This window comes from Phaseolus vulgaris, chromosome 4, assembly GCF_051622355.1.
Source record: "Phaseolus vulgaris cultivar YP4 chromosome 4, ASM5162235v1, whole genome shotgun sequence".
NCBI lineage: Eukaryota > Viridiplantae > Streptophyta > Magnoliopsida > Fabales > Fabaceae > Phaseolus > Phaseolus vulgaris.
Genome location: NC_143501.1, coordinates 21599330 through 21614572, shown reverse-complemented (window position 1 = coordinate 21614572; position 15243 = coordinate 21599330). Strand labels below are relative to the sequence as shown.

Genomic DNA, 15243 nt, shown 5'->3' with positions numbered 1-15243 from the left:
AGTTCAAATAAAAAACAGTAAACTAAATTATCAACCCCAAGAGTCAAAGAGAAGTCACTGTAATCAATAATCACATGTAGTATAATATAATATATATCGATATATATTATAATGATAATAATAATAAGAAGAAGAATTTATTATTATTATTATTATTATATAGGAATATTAAAGATATTGTGAAAGCATAATAAAAACGAGAGGTGTGGGACCCACAAAAGTCACACGCTCTTTGACCCCAAAACGGAGGGGTTTTGCCTCATGTCGCTTTCCGCGATATAGCGCGAAGGCGTTTTGACTGGATTCGGGCAGCGGGCAGCACCGTTCGGGCAGTCTCACTCACTCATTTCTCACACTCACCACGCTTCACTCAAATACACTCACCACGCTTCACCATAAATAAATACACAGAGAGAAAACAGAAATCAATTAAAAATTAAAAATAAAGTGTGCTCTTTCATAAGCAAAGAGAGAAAAAGTTAAAAGCAAAGTTTATTATTTTTGTTTTTTTGGAAAAAGAAGAAGAATGTGGGAAAATGTTATGATTTTGGGTTTTGATTTTTTGGGAGGTGGTTTTTGAAAAGGTTGGTTTTGATGGGATCGGGTTCTGGGTGTGCTGATGGTTGGTAATGGTGGTTACTTGCATGTGAGATTTTTTGGGGGTTAGGGTTTTATGGCATTTTGGGTTGTTGGTGTTTTGTGATGGTGTGTTGGGGGGTGAGCTACCATTTGGATCTGAGGTTTGTTCTGGTGACTTAGTTTTTGATGGAGAGAGAGTTGTGGGGTTTTGTTTTCTTCTGGTGGGTGTTCTTAGTTCACCCATTGTGCTTGGTTTCTGCTAACATGGAAGGTTTGTATTTTTTTTTTGGGAGTGTTGAAGCTCTTTTTACTTTGTGGCTCATTTACTGAGGAGTTTAAGCTTTGGTTGTGTTTGAGTTAGATAACTGGGTTGAACTTTTGGTTGGTGTTTCATTGTTTGTGTTATGCTTTTTGTCTAGTGGTTGTGCAATGTTAAGTGCTGGAATGGTTTTGATGGGATCATAGTTTGTTTTGGGTACAAACGTCCTGAGAGATATTTTATCTACTGTTTTTGTCCCAATAGCCTTATGGGTTTTGTGTTAAAGAACATTTGATGACAATGCATTTCCTCTGTGTATCCACAAGATTCTATTAAAATCCCTTAGTAAGGAATATAAACGAAGTGTTGAGTGATCACTCATAGGGAATATGAACAGTGTTCATTATTGTCCCTCAATTGTTTGTACTTGTTTGTCTAATAGGGACCTGATTCTAATGTTCTGATTCACATACTTCAACTACTGCTGAACTTTTTTTTTCTTTTATTTATTTTTTTCTCTCTCAGTTTGTGTGTGTTGGGGGGTGGGGGGTGTATTGCTCAATCCAATCAAAAAGGGTGTTGTTTTGTTAGATGCAGTGTCTAGCAAATATTTTTGGAGTTGATAATCTTTAAAGCACCTGATCTTTTGTCCTTGTATTATGAAACAGGTGACGCCTTACATAACCTGAGGACAAATTTACAGGATCCTAACAATGTTTTGCAAAGTTGGGACCCTACATTGGTGAATCCATGCACGTGGTTTCATGTAACATGCAACAACGACAATAGTGTCATTAGAGTGTAAGCTGTTTGCCCCCTGATATCTGTAGCATTTATGTTTGTTCTGTATTTTTACAGCCTGATTTCATCCTTTTTTAACGTGTTTTTATTTCCTATGCTAATATCAGTGATCTGGGAAATGCTGCTTTGTCTGGTCAACTTGTTCCACAGCTTGGCCAGCTCAAAAACTTACAGTATTTGTATGTTATACTCTCATCCTTTGGTGTTTCAATATTTTAGTTCTCCTTTTATAATATTTTTATGAACTTGGTTAATGGATGACCATATTTTGTTTCCTTTTTTGTGAATATTTTATTTGCCAGTTTAATTTTCTATTTCAATACTATCATAGGAAAGGTTTTCCAATAATGTAGAGCAAAAGAGTATAGTATTTAAGACTGTCGTCATGGGCAATGTTTGTAATCAAATCTCCAATTTTATGGATACATAGTCTATCGTCACTTTTTGAAGATGTCCTATCTATAGCATTTCATTCAGTTTTTTCAATGCAGACTTTAGGTGGTAAGGTTTTATAAGATACTGAACTATATAGGTGCATTTTATTATTGTTATTTAGTTTATTATTCAAAATAATTATAATATTTTCTGTAACTGGTGACTTTATCTAATGCATCTGAGCCCTTAATATTTGTACCATTAAAGATAATATGAAAAGCCTTTGTATTGGTCGTCTGAGTTTGTACAAGTAATGAACTTCTGCCTAGAGAAATCTGGCTCTGAAACCATATTAAGATGATAACTGAGAAAAAAATAGAGAAAAGAAAACTTTGTATTGATTATCATAGTCTGAACAAGAAAATGAGCTTCTGTTTGCGGCTACTATATTAGTCTAGAGAAGCTCATCTAACTGACTAAGTTAGTTATATATATATATCAACCTGACAATGACAGCTATAACTGAGTGATTAAGAGAAATCAATGGCAGTTATAACAAACTAACAGAATACAACTGATTAAGGGAGTTATTTACTCGCACTTTGTAACTGGCCAATAAGAACCTTGGAGTGGGGTAACACTAATTTATATGAGATTCTCTCAGGGGGACCTTTACTCCTTTTTGCTTTTGTGATTGTTTGGTTTTGATTCTGAGCAGAACAATTTGTTTCTTCATACTTTTATGTTAGGAGGGAAGGGGGAATTGAGGGTTATCTTGACTCTTGAGAATGTTCTAGTTTATATTTGTCTATACACTGTTGGCTTTGGATTATTGAGAAACTATCTAAATTGAAAATGGTTTTGGCTAAGGGTGGTTTGACTAGCATTATAATTGTGCATAGGTTCTCTTTGGTTTTGCTATCTATTTGAGTTTGTGAGAGATTCAGCAGTTGCATTTGACTTGGTCAGAAGTTTCTTAAAGAGGTAATCCAAGGCCTCTTGTGTTTTGGGATTGTGTGGATCTTATTCTAAATGTTCTAATATATTTGAAAAAAAGCCTATTAAGAGTTCATCTACAAGAGAAATTTCCCATACTTGTTTGTTCATCTGTTGTATTCCTGAAGAAAACAGAGAATCTGCATTAAATACTTTTTAAATGAAACTTTTAACTTTGAAAGTTGTATAACTCTTAATGAATGATAGCAATAGCCTAGCAGTTAGTGATAAAATTTTAATGAAATTGTTAAAAAGATTTAGCTAGATTCTAATTTACAGAGTATTAATTTGGATATCTGATATGTTCATATTATTTCATGTAATTTTTTTTTTCATAATAGGGAACTTTATAGCAATAACATTAGTGGACCAATTCCAAGCGACCTGGGGAATCTTACTAATTTGGTGAGCTTGGATTTGTATCTAAACTACTTCAGTGGACCTATCCCAGAGTCATTGGGCAAGTTGTCAAAATTGCGTTTCCTGTGAGTATACTTATTGTTGGGATGATTTGTTTTATGTATGTGTGTGTGTGTATATATATATATATATATATATATATATATATATATTGTGGAATTTTTTAAGCATATTTTTTCTGAATTCCATTATCTATCATCAGTATATTTGGTTTGCATTATGATTTATGAATGACTCCCATCAGTGTAAATGAAAAGATGAATATGCTGAAGCGCCTTGGCAATAAATTTTTTTTAGGGGCTATCTATACCACTATGTTCCGCACCTTTTTGTAGCTGACAATTTTATCCTTTAGTAAATAAAAATAATTTCCTTATTTAATGAAATATGTAACTGCACAATGTCTTTTCTCAAAAGTAACTACATAACTTCTCCACTTAAAAATAAGCACCACATAATTTTTTTTTAAGTTTTATTATTTTAATATAATAGATGTGTAGATATACTGGCACTGGGGTGCATGTGTTCTGGCTATTAATAATAATTTAATGTCATACATTGATACTGTTAAGATTTTTACACCGTTAACCAATTAGGAACTATTACAGATATGTCTTTCAAAGTAGAGTTGACAGTTTAAGCCAATGAAAAGTAAAGTAATCATTAATTAAACCAAAGGTGTCATTCTTGGTTCAAAATGCTTACTGAAATGCTAGGTTAAAATTAGATAAGTTAATCGTTCAGGGAGCATTGCATTCCTAATTGTTCCTTCATCCCTCCCAGTACATAACATTTGATTATCGTTAATTAAATCATGTGCACTTGACTCTCCATTTGTGAATACATTTTTTTTTTAATTTTTCTTGCTTGTTTCTTTAAAAATATTTAAAAGGATTAACTTGAATCTGAAAACTATATTACTTGGATGTAAATTGCTATTATTTTTCTCATAGGCTAGAACTGTAAAAGCTCAATAAGGTGCCTTGTGCTTGTTGATCTGTGTCTTGTTTTTTGAACCACTATAGAATATTAGATCTAATACCGTTTTCGTGGTATGTTTGTCTAAGGATAGCCGGCTTAACAACAACAGCCTGACTGGTCCTATTCCCATGTCACTGACTAATGTCACTGCTCTGCAAGTGCTGTGAGCCAATTTCCCTCAACATGTGGTTTATTTATCTTCACAATGTTTTTATGCAAAGCTAATGTTTTGTTCTCAATATTTACTTTGAAATGTAGGGATTTTTCTAATAACCGTCTCTCAGGTGTGGTTCCTGATAATGGCTCCTTCTCACTATTCACTCCCATCAGGTATTTTGCTCAGCTTTGAGATATTCTTGCTTTCAGTGATTCTTCTGACCCGCAAACGTTTCTGAATGGACTGCCCTTCCTGCAGCTTTACCAACAACTTGGATCTATGTGGCCCTGTCACTGGGCACCCATGTCCTGGGTCACCTCCATTTTCTCCTCCTCCTCCTTTTGTACCACCATCCCCAATCTCAGCTCCAGGTAGTCTTTATTGTGCATTTCGAGCTTTAAAATTTAGATAACACTGTTATATACAAATTTGTCATAACTTCTATAGCTGTTGCTCTTAGTTTTTCTTAACCTGAGTTTTAATTTGAAGTCCATGCTATACCCATCATGGTGGCTATTTCAACTTTTTATAACGTGGTTATAATGACTGGCCAATATTCCATGTACTGATTTTTCTATTTTTGGTTTATTGTAATTTAATTATAAGTGTTAACATTTTCTTCATTCCATTGAACGTCAGGGCTTTTATTTTGTCATGCTAGTGAGTTGGTATAGATTTACATAGACTTATTGTTCATTCTCCATTGCTACTGTTTATTGTCTTGTGAAGTTTTGAAGATTAAATTCTTTTATTATCCAGTCACTGGTCAGTCATACATTTTAATAGGTTCAATCCCTATTTATGCTACATGTTTACAGTTATTTTGTGTTCTTGGAAACCTCAATATAAAAGAAGCACTTATTTTTCATGATTTCCTCTGTCTAATTGCAGGAGGAAATAGTGCCACTGGTGCAATAGCTGGAGGAGTAGCTGCAGGTGCTGCTCTGTTATTTGCTGCTCCGGCAATTGCGTTTGCATGGTGGCGTCGAAGGAAACCACAAGAATTTTTCTTTGATGTACCTGGTGAGCTTTCCCTTCTATTCTATTTATTAGTGCATTGGTGGAATATTTGGAGGGAGTTTGACTCCTTACATCTAAATTCAGCTGAAGAAGATCCTGAAGTACATCTTGGGCAGCTTAAGAGGTTCTCACTAAGGGAACTGCAAGTTGCAACAGATACTTTTAGTAATAAGAACATTCTTGGAAGGGGTGGATTTGGTAAGGTGTACAAAGGACGCTTGGCAGATGGTTCACTGGTTGCTGTGAAAAGATTGAAAGAGGAGCGCACGCCTGGTGGGGAGCTTCAGTTTCAGACTGAAGTAGAGATGATCAGCATGGCTGTGCACCGAAATCTCCTCCGTTTACGGGGGTTCTGTATGACAACAACTGAAAGACTACTTGTATATCCTTACATGGCTAATGGAAGTGTTGCCTCATGCTTAAGAGGTATGGCATTTGCTTTTTTCTCCAGTCTTTGGCATAGCAACAAAGTAGAACATGACTTATACCTTACTTTATTTTTGCTTTGTATACTAGTGACTTTGAGTTCAGTTTTTCAGGGCATGGCAACAACTTACATATAATATCAGTTTGACTTTTTAGTTTTTTAACTGTTGTGCACTCTTCTTTCTCGATTACCGTCATTGCCAGTTATTCCTCTCAACTTTCAAATTCTATCAGTCCTTGCTGTTGCTACTGGCAATTAAAGGACATAGATAGTTTTAGTGCTCCAGCTTTGGTATGTCGAAAGAATACTAATAATTAGGGTTTAATTTTGTAGACACATGTGGTTTGCCAAAAGTTTACTTGTCTGTGCTTTCAAAGAGACTTCTAGTTCCAAAGTCCTAAGAGTTATTTCTCTAATATGATGTTAAGAAAAGTCAGGTATAAGGTAAAATTAGTAAAAAAAAACCCACTCTATCTTTAGCTCTCTTTTTTGTTTATTCATGTCTACATCAAAGCACCGAATTTCAGGCCCCATTTTTGGATTAAGTGTTAACTACCACTAACTTCACTAATTGATTTTTTTATCCTTTGGCTTGGAAAATGATTCGGCACTTGATTTTACAATTCCATGTGGAAAGTATGTATGAAATATACACTAAAACTAAAAAAGAGAAATAAAGTACAATCATAAGATAAAGAAACTCAGCCCAATTTATGCAAATTGAGTATGTTCACTACAATGGAAGACCCATGATGTTTAGTAACATTCTATGCTACAGTAAGTTAAATGGACTTGGCTTAAACCACAAGTCAACTGAACTTGTGCCACTAACTGAGTTCTATATTTTATTTATGTCAAACATGAGTCCTCTACATTATCTTTCCCTAATTTGTGTTGTCTCATTATCTTACATTTGCATTATTCTAGAGCGACCGGCACATCAACAACCACTTGATTGGCCAACAAGAAAAAGAATAGCATTGGGATCATCAAGGGGTCTTTCATATTTGCATGATCATTGTGACCCAAAGATTATCCATCGTGATGTAAAAGCTGCAAACATATTGTTGGATGAGGAGTTTGAGGCTGTTGTTGGGGATTTTGGGTTGGCTAAACTGATGGACTACAAGGACACCCATGTTACGACTGCTGTACGAGGCACAATTGGGCACATAGCCCCAGAGTACCTATCTACTGGTAAATCTTCAGAGAAAACTGACGTATTTGGGTATGGTATAATGCTTCTGGAGCTGATCACTGGACAAAGGGCTTTTGACTTAGCTCGTCTTGCAAATGATGATGATGTTATGTTGCTGGATTGGGTATGTTGACTGTAAAAGCCTATCCTTATGTTTGTTAATTACATTTATGTTTACTGTTGAGTTTCATTCATTCAACCCTTAAAAGTGTTTTTTTTCCTTCCTTCATTACTACGGATAAGGGTGGCACAGGAACAGTAATCATGATTCATGCCTGCAGATAGTAGAATGCGGAACATATTTCAATTTTTCCATTTTAATTTTTCCATTTCCCTTGCCACCACTACTAATTTCAATGTTTTTTGTGCTTCTAAATACTTCAACTGTTGTTTTTTTATTGAAAGTGGTATGTATGACATCAAATGTGGCCTGCTGGGTCTTGCAGGAGAAAGCAAGTTCTATCTGATAATACTTTTTGAGTGCAAGCTAAGAAAATTAGTCTAAGATTAATGTTACCAATTCATTAGCTGCTGTCAGTACTGAAAGATAGTTACTACCTTTATAATTTAGCGTGATCTGATTTAGGGAAGAAAAAAATAGGCTATACCTCTAATTGGAAAAGAAGGGAAAATAATAGGCTATACCTCTAATTGGAAAAGAAGGATTAGCATGATGTTGTACATTGACATGTACTTATTCGAACGGTGAGTCATGATCTTCCATGAAACAATCACAACTGTTAAATTATAGTCCATGTTACCTGTGGACAGGAATTTCATAGTTGAGCACCTATTCCTTACGTCTCTAAATGCATACTTTTTTATAGTAATGTCATGTCCAAATCTGACACAGCTGAGTATGTTCTTAGGTTAAAGGACTCTTGAAGGAAAAGAAGCTAGAAATGCTTGTTGACCCTGATCTCCATAACAATTACATAGATGCTGAGGTAGAACAGTTAATTCAGGTTGCACTGCTTTGCACACAAGGTTTCCCTATGGACCGGCCTAAGATGTCGGAAGTGGTGCGAATGCTTGAAGGTGACGGTTTGGCAGAAAGATGGGACGAGTGGCAAAAGGTGGAGGTTCTGCGTCAGGAAGTGGAGCTCGCCCCTCATCCCAGTTCTGATTGGATTGTTGACTCAACTGAAAATCTACATGCAGTTGAGTTATCTGGTCCAAGGTAACTCTGGCACAATAGTAAGTTAAAGGGAGAAAATAGAATTATTTGACATTTTTTCAACTACAGAAGTTTTCTTTACTCTTATTCCTTCCTGTTAAGTCTAGTCCACTGCATTGTATTCATTTATGTTTGTGCATACGGCTTGCTTTCTTGACTTACAAATGTCTATCACCTGCTTCTGCTGCAGTTTGATGAAGTAAAGTTTACTTAGATTAAACAATTGCAGCACAACTCTGTACACTATCTTCATACTTTTCTATATTCTGCAAATTTTACTTCATAATTTTGATGATGATGTTTTGTAAAGTTGTGTGGTAGCAAACTATCCGTGCACCCTCATGAGCAAGGTGTCCAATTTGCATGGATCCTTTGTCTTGACAAGTGCTTACTGTCTTTCAAATTTGGGTTTGTTTGTCATGATTATTGCTTCATCATTACCATGCATCAAGTTTTTCTTGTTTTAAAATGTAATGCTTCATTCATTGTATTTATGTACTTGTTTTTCTGCACCCCTTTTATTTTATTTTGTACTTGCTCAATTCTTTATTTTACCTTGTTATATTATATTTTTATCACTATTTTTAATACTGTGTCCTTGTACTGTACCCTTAATTCTTTTCGTGATTATTGATCAATTATTGTATATTTGCTTCATGTCTATGGCACATTTTTTTATTGAATGATGCTGATTAATGTTGTTGGCAGTGTGTTATGTTTTTCTGTTATCATTTGTAGGTTCGTGATTATTTTGATTAGTTATATCTTATCAGTTTCAATTTAATAAGTAAAGGTTTTTTTACTTTATCATGTACTTGAAAATGGTACTTTTAATAATTTGTTATTTGAGTGATTTCTAATTATTTTATAATAAATCTTTATATTTGGTATATCAAAATTATATTTATTATTCCGTCTTTATTTATATGTATGTCAAAATTATATATATTATGTTGAATTTTATGAAATTATAATATTTTCAAAATTATTAAATAAATAATGTATAGAATAGGAGTTTCAATTTTTTAAAACAAAATAGATACAATTCGTAACATATAACATTTATGAACTATAATAATTAAATATATTTTGATTCAAAAGGTAATTAATGTGATGAACAATTAGAAGACTGGTTCATATAAAGGTATAAGAAAATTTTAAAATGTTTTTTTATAATTAAGGACAAAGAACATTTTATCTGGAGTTTTGAAAAGTGAACTAACTTGCTTAGCCGGAATAATTAAGAATCACTAATCAACCTTCTTACTATTTTATCCACCATTAATCAATTTCTTAAAAAATTAAAAAAAAAACTTGTACCTTTTCATGAAACCGTTCTTATATTTTTGGTCACTAGTTTGGTTTCATAAGCTTTATATTGAATATGATTTTTAGAATCAATTAATCTGATTTAAAATATGAATAATAAAAATGAAATAATGTTAAAAAAATTAAATTGACAAATCTTAATTTAAAATTATGAAGCAACTTTTTCATTAGAGTTCTACATTCAAAGTTGCTCAAAATGTCTTACTCGTTTCTCCAGCTAACTCAACTTTAAGAATAAAAAAAGTTATCTATTAAAGCAATAAATATTATTACGTATAATAATTGAATTTAAATTTAAGTTCACTTTAAATTAATATTCATAAGAACCTTTTAACTAATTTACACCCTTTAAAGAAATTTAGTTAAAAATAATAATGGCTCAATAATTTTTATTTATTTATCCTTGTCATATTCTAAAGTTGAGTGAGATTTTGATATATGTAATGATTCGTTTATCAAATTAGATTATAAGAGATCAACTTTATATTATTTATTTTGAATATTTAAGAAGTTTCTTTAGTAAAAACATTTTGATTAAGGATATTTAAGAAGAAAAAAATTAAAGCATCATTTACAAAGATAGAACAATTGTTTTTAGAAGGGTCTCAATAAAGAACAGAATGTATTTTTATTGATAAGAAAACTCTAGTTAAATATACTGAGTAAACACTTAACGCTCATCTTCCATGGACAAAAATGGTCTTCACTATTTTATTTTTTTTTAGATGAAATGAAAAGGGTGATTAAATTATGAAAAATGGTGGCGCTTAATTGTGGAATCTAAAGATATAGAGAAGGGTGAAAAGATTATTTGAATGCTTATGATCCATTACTATTAGTAAGTGATCCCCCTCAGCTTGATGGTGCCTGGTTTATATGACATTGAACAATGCAGGTGAAGTGGTAGTGGTAGTGATGGTAAAATAGGGCAGTGGGCAGTGGTGTTTGACAAACTGTTGAGGGGATACCTTGTTCTATCAACCTATTGGATTTTGCATCAACTTCTGGATACTAAATTGCATCTAGATTAATTAAACATCCCTGAACTAATTCAAACCCAGTATCACAAAACTCAGTCAAATTTGTCCTTTCAGTTGTCAAATTTAAAACCCATAAAGTAAATTTGTAAGAGAATTCAGCTACACTGCAGATCTGCTTCAAGGTAGCAGTTCATCATGACAATTCACCACACTCGTGCCAAAATGGGTATATACAAACTACTCCTATAATTTTGTTAAGCTGGTGGGGGTAAAGACCAATTTCTGACCCAATCTGTCAGAGATGCAACATTTCTACTAATGTCTTCGATATTATCACTCTTCAATGCAATCACTTTCTCCTCCGAGTAACTTTCTTTAGCCTCCTCAAGCAGAACTTGGAAAATTTCACATTCAATGTTGTTTGAAAGCTTTGAATCTTTGTAACCCCTGTTACATATAGGGGGAAAGTTTATTATGAAGCCAATAATAGAGTAGCAAATTCAACGTCCAATAACAGAAACAAGTGTTTTCATACCTCCTACTCAAACGGTCATACAAAATGGTGTTATCAGTTTGAAGTACAACCACACAATCAAACCATCGCTCAGGAAAGAAATCACAGCCATGGTAATCCACAATGTTTCCCCCTTCTTCCATAGCATCCTCAAGTTCATCACAGACCTACAGAAACCATGTGAAATTATAAAACCTATATAAATCAAGCAAGATACACATGATGGCAAGAAACTGTAAATGATGAAGATAGTATTAAAATTGCTTCATGTGATCCAACGTAACATCCAGGCTTTCGTCAAACTAAAGTATTAACGCAATTATTCTAAAGAATAGAAAAGAAAGAAGCTTCCATATTCTTTTGGCAATGAAAAGCCCCTAAAAATCACAACTAAATGTACATAATCAATAATATAAATAAACAACTAAACTCAAGGAAAATTCAGAAGAAAAATTAGATTCAGTTTGTACCACAGGAAGTTCAGCACATTTATGCACTGTAGTAATAATTTCAGGAGTTGTTATCAAGGAGAGAAAGGTATAAAGGACAGCTAAAGGGATTACACATCAGGGGATTCAGAATAAATGGCAAGGATATGTTACTCCAGAACTGGAGTCTATGAACTGTAGGATCTGGAACACTCCTACTTCAGGATGTTACCTTCACTAAAGAGTTGAGTAGAAGAGTCTCAACTTTTCTCAGTACCTTGGACCCCAATCTCGTTAGCAATCTCCAAGAGCTTTTAGAAACTGATCCAGGAATATTGTACCATTAAGTAGCATGAACCTTAGCTAATTGCTCCAATGGAATCATGACGTACAAAGAGATAGTCTCCAATTCAATGTTCAATATATCTTCCACCTCAAGTTTTAACAAGGATCATCATTTAGTTATAATTTAGAATCTATTGACCTACTATCAACACCTCCTCCTTCAAACAAAATGAACTTATAAGAAGAACATTTCAAAATCTTTTAGACTATTCACAATTGAGATGAGTAAAATAAGAGTACCTGCCAATTTAAATCAATGTCGAGTAAACTATTTTCTTAGTTTTGCACTTTACATGTTTCCTTCCTTTAGAGGAGCTAAATAACAAAAGCCTACAGAAATGGTTGAAAATACATAAATTGGCAGCTTACCAAGTCTTCATTAAGAACATAACAATCAAGCTCATCATCCCAGCCATCATGCAAGTTCTTTTCTTTGACTAATTCTCCAATATTGATGTGGCGGAGTTGGGTGGCTTCGGCTAGAGTAGTGCACATGGTTGTCTTTCCAGTCCCTGGTGTTCCAGTCACCAGAATATTTGGATTCTTCCTCTTACCATTTTCTTGCACCATGACTGCAACCTACAGCACCAAGTAAACACTCACTGTTTCACATTGCAAAAGTCCCGGGGCTTTTGATAAATGTTACAAGAAAATATAAATATCATCATCAAAAGGAACTGTTAGGTTTTGGTGCAATTTTGAAAGTGAAACTACACTTATGTACAGGGTTATTTTCAAATTTATTCTTCAATTCAATCTCTAATGTAATACCATTGTCTTTTTTTTCCTTATCTGCGTTAGTTCAGTTTCTGCCTCTCTGCCTGCTAGGGCAAGGCGGCTCACTATGTCTCACCCATTTGGCCTGTTTCAGTTTCTCTTGTCATTTTAAGGGAATTTAAAGTCTACCCACTGAAAACATAAAGGGTGCTAGTTGTGTGTGTTAAGATGAAGATATTTGATTAGCTAAATTATAGATTTTTATAAAATAATGTATAAGATCTTCTTTAATTTAGTCCTAATTTATAGAAGTAGAATACTATAAGAAAAGTGTATCTGTATACAAATAATATGAATCAAAATCATAGAGTAAATTCATTTTCAAATTGGTATCAAAGCCTAACCTAGGAAAGTTTATTGGGTCTATTATAAGAGATGTATTGGAGATCTCACATCAATTAGAGGTAAACCAAATTTATAGTATATAAATGACAGCAAACATCATCTTCCAAGTAGACCTAAACTAACTTTTAATAGTTTGGTCCTTTGAAAGCCTCAAATCTTAAAAAAAATATATAACTCAGTTGATGCTTTGTGCTCTATAGCTTGGCAATAGACTGACAAATAGGCTAAGAAACTAATAGATTAATTCCATGTAACTTCTCATCACCAACACCAATAATTGACAAATAAGACAACCATCCTTAAATTCACATAAAGGAAGTAAAATCAATATACCTGCAAGAACCACTTTGCCCATAACTGTAACTAAACTAAAATGCCCTAAAGGCCCTTGGCACAAGAAAATTGAAAAACAAAAATTGGATCTATACGTAGTTACAGAATTATCTCAATAAACCATACACAGAAATCCCTATTGTACCTACCACAGCCGCATAATACGTATCTATAGCTCTGCAGCACATTATTGAATTTACATTAACTCAACATTTCACAATGAGATTTTTTCACACTATCCGATAAACACCATAACGAACTTAACAGAAATCATTCATTCAAACAGAATTTTGATGCATACAACAATTCGAAAAAATCACAAAAACCGTGGTTCTCAAAAACAATTCTACTCTAGCAAGACGCTTCATGAATCAGTCGTGAATTGTTCGTAAAGTGTGAACGATGATGAACATACGGAAGTGTTAGGGATTGAATCGAAACGACGTCGCAGCGGCAGCTTCCGCTGGGTACTGTGTCTGCTCTGCTAGGTTAGGTTCAGCTTCAGATTTGATGAACAGCGTTCTTGTTCTTACAACTCTTATTCAGAAAATACCCTTCTCAAATTTTAACTAATAAAATATTGAAAATGCTACAAAGTGTCTTTTTGTAAGTTAAAAAAAATTAAAAATGTTAGAATATCTTTGAGAAAATCTTTGTTTTTCCAACTTCAACTGAAAACTTATTTTTATTTGTCCTAACTTATTTTTATTTATCCTATGCAGCACCATTTGAAGTATTGTATCATCTGAATTTGTAGCATGGATTGTAATTTCTGTTGATAATAATATCATAATTGTTGTGGGTGCATAAAAGTTGTTGTATTAGTATCATGAAGAGTTGTAGGCAATTATTAGCAAATGTTGTAATTTTAATCTCACCTCTTCTATATTGATGTTATGAAAATTTATAAAAACTTTGTACACTGCAGAACGCCACTTCCACACTGCAAAACTTTGTCTTTCTTTCTAAGATTTTCAAAATCCTAAATAAATACAAAATCTTATGATTTTTAAACCAAAATTTGATTCAAAATTCTAAATATATCCATATCCTAAAATATTTAATGTCATTCTTGAATAAAAATCTAAAATTAATAAAATTTCTAAGTTTTTATATATGTCCCAAAAAATTTAATGTCATTCTTAAATAAAAATCCAAATTAACTAAATTTTTCCGGCGATGTGCTTCTTACGGCGACTATGTACACTGCAGAACGCCACTTCCACACTGCAAAACTTTGTCTTTCTTTCTAAGATTTTCAAAATCCTAAATAAATACAAAATCTTATGATTTTTAAACCAAAATTTGATTCAAAATTCTAAATATATCCATATCCTAAAATATTTAATGTCATTCTTGAATAAAAATCTAAAATTAATAAAATTTCTAAGTTTTTATATATGTCCCAAAAAATTTAATGTCATTCTTAAATAAAAATCCAAATTAACTAAATTTATATGTTTTTCAAAAGTTACAAATAAATTATTTATTTTTTAAATAAATTATTTATTTTCCGGCAATGTTCTTCTTGCGGCGATGCCAGACCACCTGATCTTCCGTTATCCAACATGGCGATGACACCAACCTGGCGTCAACCGATTATGTACACTGCAAAACACCACTTCCACAAACGGTGACTATGTACAGTGCAGAACGTCACCTCCACAAACGGCGACCATGTACACTGCAGAACGCCACTTCTTATGATTTAAAAAAGGTATTTATATATTTTTATTAATGGCAATTGAATTATTAAAAACTTTGAATTTCTTTCTAAGATTTTCAAAATCCTAAATAAATAC

General features: G+C 33.1%; 2 protein-coding genes across 5 annotated transcripts; one reads left to right on the top strand and one right to left on the bottom strand.

Annotated features, from left to right (window-relative positions):
* Positions 1-323: 323 nt before the first annotated feature.
* On the top strand, positions 324-8699 carry LOC137837505 (somatic embryogenesis receptor kinase 2). 3 transcript variants are annotated; one of them, XM_068646510.2, is made up of 12 exons: positions 512-850; positions 1507-1639; positions 1747-1818; positions 2917-2998; positions 3352-3495; positions 4503-4574; positions 4670-4741; positions 4827-4939; positions 5460-5591; positions 5673-6014; positions 6943-7337; positions 8083-8699. In XM_068646510.2, the coding sequence occupies exons 3-12, from the start codon at positions 1758-1760 to the stop codon at positions 8395-8397; spliced, it is 1728 nt and encodes a 575-aa protein (XP_068502611.1). In that variant the 5' UTR covers positions 512-850; positions 1507-1639; positions 1747-1757; the 3' UTR covers positions 8398-8699. The 3 variants fall into 3 exon arrangements, with proteins under 3 accessions (XP_068502610.1, XP_090157989.1, XP_068502611.1); XM_068646509.2 differs by lacking the exon at positions 2917-2998 and having other exon boundaries at positions 324-850; XM_090301863.1 differs by lacking the exon at positions 2917-2998 and having other exon boundaries at positions 483-850; positions 4498-4574.
* Positions 8700-10782: 2083 nt separating this feature from the next.
* Positions 10783-14034, bottom strand: AAK6 (P-loop containing nucleoside triphosphate hydrolases superfamily protein). Of its 2 annotated transcripts, none has more exons than XM_068646511.2 (4): positions 13857-14034; positions 12356-12565; positions 11235-11380; positions 10783-11146 (listed from the first exon to the last, which is right to left on the bottom strand). In XM_068646511.2, exons 2-4 carry the CDS (start codon positions 12554-12556, stop codon positions 10954-10956), a joined length of 540 nt encoding a protein of 179 aa, XP_068502612.1. In that variant the 5' UTR covers positions 12557-12565; positions 13857-14034; the 3' UTR covers positions 10783-10953. The 2 variants fall into 2 exon arrangements, with proteins under 2 accessions (XP_068502612.1, XP_068502614.1); XM_068646513.2 differs by having other exon boundaries at positions 12356-12558; positions 13857-13988.
* Positions 14035-15243: the final 1209 nt, after the last annotated feature.

Bases quoted from the DNA above. Each gene is read 5' to 3' on its own strand.
- AAK6 (XM_068646511.2), bottom strand. From the start codon at position 12,556: ATGGTGCAAGAAAATGGTAAGAGGAAGAATCCAAATATTCTGGTGACT. The intron at 11,381-12,355 runs GTAAGCTGCCAA...TGGTTTCTGTAG, and splicing joins ATGTTCTTAATGAAGACTTG to GTCTGTGATGAACTTGAGGA. The intron at 11,147-11,234 runs GTATGAAAACAC...TATATGTAACAG, and splicing joins TATGACCGTTTGAGTAGGAG to GGGTTACAAAGATTCAAAGC.
- LOC137837505 (XM_068646509.2), top strand. From the start codon at position 766: ATGGAGAGAGAGTTGTGGGGTTTTGTTTTCTTCTGGTGGGTGTTCTTA. The intron at 1,819-3,351 runs GTATGTTATACT...TTTTCATAATAG, and splicing joins CTCAAAAACTTACAGTATTT to GGAACTTTATAGCAATAACA. The intron at 4,575-4,669 runs GTGAGCCAATTT...TTTGAAATGTAG, and splicing joins GTCACTGCTCTGCAAGTGCT to GGATTTTTCTAATAACCGTC.